The 5,376-nt window shown below is 35.7% G+C and overlaps 1 protein-coding gene across 1 annotated transcript in view; it reads left to right on the forward strand.

Annotated features, from left to right (window-relative positions):
• LOTGIDRAFT_168477 (hypothetical protein) overlaps positions 1-4,628 on the forward strand; it is a gene marked incomplete at both ends in the record, with an annotated part of 26,721 nt that extends 22,093 nt beyond the window's left edge. Inside the window, one exon of the mRNA XM_009066362.1 lies at positions 4,552-4,628. Within this exon, the coding sequence (XP_009064610.1) occupies positions 4,552-4,628 (77 nt within the window). The remainder of the gene's footprint in view (positions 1-4,551) is intronic.
• Between the last annotated feature and the right edge of the window lie 748 nt (positions 4,629-5,376).

Below are 5,376 nucleotides of genomic sequence, written 5' to 3' on the forward strand. Positions count from 1 at the left end.
GGTCGGATTATTAGGCATGGTTTTGCTAATAATCAATGTTAGGTAGGGCATCATCTCATACTGATATTAGCTCTATTGTAGCTACCCCTTGCACCCACATTCGTTTCTCTCTCGTCAAAGTTAGGCTTGTGTAAGGTTCGATTAGGTTGCTCTTGATTTTGTGTTAGGTTTAACATAATTCTTTAGGTTGCTGGCCGGCGAATTATTTCCATCGATTTCCTTGTAGGACTTAGCTCGGCCATTAGGGCTAAGTTAGGGGCGTTAGGGATACGAGTGTGGGACCATGTGAGGCTCTAAATCAAACTATACCATATAGTTTATAGAGATGATATTGACGGACTTGCTTAGAGACTTAGACTTTGAATTTGTGCTAGGATATGGCTGATAGGATGGAGTTAGGGAATTGTTTTGAAAGTGTGTGATAGTGTGTGTTTGTATGTGTGTATATATTTATGTTTGACTGTCAACACATGCATGTGTTGAAGTCAAAGACATTGGTATGGAGCTGTCATGTTGTGTTTTTGCTGATGCTTCACTACTAATGATCTCTCTATTTTTCTGTAAGGTGGTATGGCAATGGCTATTCTATGCATAGAACGCCATTTGTATGGAGGATGTTGGCTCTCTGATACGGCGGTACGAATAATAAGTGTGTAGGTGTAGGATTCGATCTAATCTTTTTTTTAAAAGTAATTGTCATTAAGTTTTAATAAATTTCGTATTAAATTCTAATGGTTACATTCATATTTTGTATTTGATTGGTTGTAACGTTGCACAAAAGAGTCTGTTAGTTAAGGGAATTTTACTCTTTCCTTTTTCCTTTTTCCGTTTTCCGCACTGTTGCGGTGGTGGCCAAGTACTAATAATAACCCAACCCCTCTAATGTTAACCCCGAAATTCCCGAAACTAACAGAAGCTTTTATTTTCCAATTCTTTCCCTTGGACGTTTATCTGCTTTCCTTGGTCGTTTATTTGGTTGCCCTGGACGAAGAATGTAACCACTTCTTTAAAGATAGGACTTTTTGCTAAGTGTTAGGGTATAGGGTTAATATTTTCTATTAATTTTTTTATTTTAATTAATTTTAATTTTTTCATGATCACGATTGTTATTTTTCTTGTTTCTTTTTCCATTTTCGTAATTTTGATTTTCACTGAGTAATATGATTTTTCCATTTTCATAATTTTGATTTTCATTGATTAAAATTTCTATTTTCATAATTAAGACTTTAAGTAACTTGTTCCATTTTCATAATGACTTTTTTTACACTTAATAGTAGGGATTTTAGTAATATAAATTATAAACAGTTAAAGATAGGGTTCAGTTAGGTGCTAGGAGTAGGAATTTGAGTAATTTCAATGTAAAAGATAGGGCTAGGTGCTAGGAGTAGAATTAAAGATAGGGCTCAGTTAGGTGCTAGGTGCTAGGAGTAGAATTAAAGATAGGGCTCAGTTAGATGCTAGGATGCTTTAGGGCCAAGTACCGTCGCTCCTCTTCTGACCTGTTACCTTGACTGTTATGATAAAGATGTTCCAGGGTATGCTTATCCTACACAACACTAGCTTTCATGTGATATCCTCATTTCTGATTACTTCCCCACTAGCAGTAAGGTTCAGACTGCAGGAAGGACATGCTGATGATTTAAGACTGATGTGATCCAATAGAACTTAATTTGGTGGCAGGGTATGCTTATCCTACACAACACTAGCTTTCATGTGATAAACTCATTTCTGATTACCTCCTCCACCAGCAGTAAGGTTCAGACTGCAGGAAGGACATGCTGATGATTTAAGACTGATGTGATCCAATAGAACTTAATTTGGTGGCAGGGTATGCTTACTATACCTCCTCTCCTTTCCTACCTCCATTTTCATCAAGGCTGTAGAAAGAGCATGCTGACGCTCAATATTTGATGGTGTTGCAGGGTATGCTTACTCTGAATAAACACTGTGCCCCACCCTAGCCCCCCTCCCTTATTTAAGTAATCATATATATTGTTACTAATTAAATTTTTTTAGTTGTAGGTACAAGAAACAACTTTAAATGAATAATAAATAAAATTTTTTTATATTGTTTTTTTCTTTTCATTTTTCTCCTATTCGTTTTCCTGGTCGTTTCAATGTTAGGTTTTGTGTTTTCGGTCCTATATTTCACCTGCTCGGTACACGGTGTACTGATCCCTTTCATTCTATTTTTAGGTAACGGATGGAAATGGTAACCAACGACAACCAAACCAACAACAACCAAACTAAACCAAACCAACGACAACCAAACCAAACCAAACCAGAGAAGTTAAGTCAATCTCGTTTTTACAGATATACTTCATAGTTTAATAGCTCAGATGTAGCAAATCTTGCTGCCTCCCCTACTCATATCTCTCACGAGTTAGCTTTGTGTTAGGTTTCCGTTAGGTTTCATGTTAGGTTAAATATGATGATTCGTTTAGGGATTGCCGGCCAGCAACATAATAATTCGTTTTACTTGTGTTCTGATTAATATAGGGCTATGATAGGGACTACGATACGGGCGTTTGAGATTCGAGTATGGGACTAAGCAAGATTCAAAATTTAAATATATCCCCCCGGATATTTTTAGTTATATCTGTTTGAGATATTTTGGTCCGACTTGACTGGAAAGATGAGATGTGTGTAGAGAAGATGAGATGTGAAAAATAAGATGTCTACTGTGTTTCCATATTTTGTATTATAAGATATAATGTGACTATTACATTAATGTTATTGAGATTTTACTGGCTATTAACTATGACTTTGATATGAATTTCAGAAAACATCCCCTGAATTCAATCAATGGTTTAGATATTGAGAAGCTACGAGATCTACGCTATGGCTACCAGAAACCAGGCTTATCCGTAGGGTGTTGTGGTAAATAAAGATTTTTTTCAATTGTCCATAACCATGTATAACTATGCTCACCCTTTTGTGCTACACACAATCTCACCTTCGAATCTCAACGTTCTGAGATTCTGTGTTGGGGGAATGTTAGGTTTGCTAAGGTTAGGATTTGTGTAGGGCTCACGTGGGTTTTGATTAGGTTCGTGTTAGGGGTTGTAGGGACTAAACTTGCTTGTGTTAAGGTGATGTTAGGCTTGTCTTGCTGGTTAAGTTCGTATGATCGAGATTTGTTGGCCAACAAATCATAGAGGTACTGTAGGGCCAAGAGGTGTGGGATTGTACCTTGATTAGTAATGAAAGGGCTTGCATGTTAAACATGTATATGAATACATTGCAAAAAAAATCATTATGCGGCATGACATCACTATGTATTTCTATATACGTCCGAGTATAGCTTCCGAGGTGCTTTCGCATTAGGTCGGACACAGGTTTCCATTGATGTCCGAGACTCATCTATGGTTTTCCTGTCTGGCAAAGTCACTGTGGACGGAAGATTAACATGTCATAGTTAAAAAAATCTCTTTATATGTAATAGTATTGTATATGTATTGTAATGTATATGTATTGTATATGTAATAGTATTGTATATGTATTGTAATGTATATGTATTGTATATGTAATAGTATTGTATAATTATATATTGTAACACCTTGTTTTTAGTTTACATAATAATAATTTTTAGAGAGCACACTGGTCTCAATTGCTAGTGAAAATTGCAAGACAGGTTATCCAAAGAATTCTCCCCTACTTTGACTTCAACAACACCTAAAAGAAAAACGATGAAATGAAATGGAGGGAGCTTTACGTGCTACCTTTCTGCACCTTTAATACTCTATAGAGAGGAAACGGTTGTGATGGGCTGATTGTTTATGCTAGAAAAGTGTTAAAATTACCAAGGAAACAAATAATATCGGAAAAAGAAACGAAATTGTCATTTAATACATTATCATGCAATAGACGTCAAAATATTTCAAAACACGTCAATCAAAAATGTCAATACCTTTCCAGCACATACGTCAAAACATGTCAATCAAAATATAACATCTGTCCGTCAAATTAATCTTAACATGTCTATGAAAACGCCCAGATAATTTTCATTAGTTATTATCTGGAAACCTTATTGTCTGCCAAGTTGATCTCGACCTCCTTCTCTTGTATTGTGATATTTGAAATATTTTACAAGGGCAGCAAGTTCTACAAAACACTTGTTTCCGAGACAGCTCCTTCGTTTGTAAAAAGTATAGCATTAAAGTGGAGGGAATCGACGATTTCTCCTACTGTTCGAAATCAGACGTTTTGACCCACTAAGAACCACATTCTTTTGAGACCTGTTAGTCGGGCACATCTTGTTTTTGACCAATCAAATCCATGCACGTGCGGATCCGATTTATCTAAATAGGTTTAAAACCCCCACACCTGCTGAGTTTCGGAATTGTCCCATTCTACAGCGCCTATTTTTTCTGTTTCTACACCAGCAGACATCTATCCAAATAGCTATCAGAGGCTGGTATAGAGACAGATGTTTCGGTGTAAATCCTAACCATCTTTCCTCTTGCAGTACTGAACACATCTTCAAAATGATTATTTGAAGGCGTTCGTAGTTTTGCAAAATATATTCAGAAATAATTTTTTTCCTTGTAGGTGTGTCTTTAAGGCCTTCGTACTTTCGTAATTGCAAAGATGTACAGAAAATAATTATTATTCGTATGAATAACTAGTTTTCTTACAATTATGTTGATTATAAACTGTTCTGTATCTTAAACTAAGTCCACTAATCAAGTTTAGCCACTGTTAACTGAGTTTTTCTCAAATTTTTGCTTGATAATCAAGCTCTCAGTGAACGATACAGGTATATGAATAATTGACTGTCATGTCTAACAAACAATGAATGAAACAGCATAACCACTGGGACTGATAAAATATAAGAGAGTAGATTAGGTCTAGAGGGAATGCTAATAAACTCATAAATGAAATTAGCCATTGGAATATTTCATCCACTATGATACAGGCTATTGTTTTTTCTGTTGTGTAATACATAATAATACGACAGTTCGTTTGGGGCATATCTAGTAATACTGTGGTTCGTTTTGGACATATTTAGTTTAACGGTGGTTCGTTTAGGGCACATTTAGTCATACATAGTGTTTAGTTCAGTTCGTTCAGGACATGTAGTTATACTGTAACAGTGGTTCCAGTGGGGTTTCTTCGGAGGGAAAAGGTGGTTCAGAACATAATATTTAGTACTACTGTGGCCAAATGAAAAAGACAAGTTATGACGACAGTTCAGATTTGTCAAGTTGTGGGTTGGAATAGATTCTTAACCAATAACGTTTAAGATTTTAACCACTGAGTTAAAATTCAATACACCTATTGGTGATAATTGGTCTAATCAATCGACACGTTCAAAATCATTTAGTCACAGTTTCTTCGGAATTACTCATATCTAAGTGAACTCGTGAAAAATAA

The sequence above is a fragment of the Lottia gigantea genome, assembly GCF_000327385.1.
Source record: "Lottia gigantea unplaced genomic scaffold LOTGIsca_76, whole genome shotgun sequence".
Classification (NCBI taxonomy): domain Eukaryota; kingdom Metazoa; phylum Mollusca; class Gastropoda; family Lottiidae; genus Lottia; species Lottia gigantea.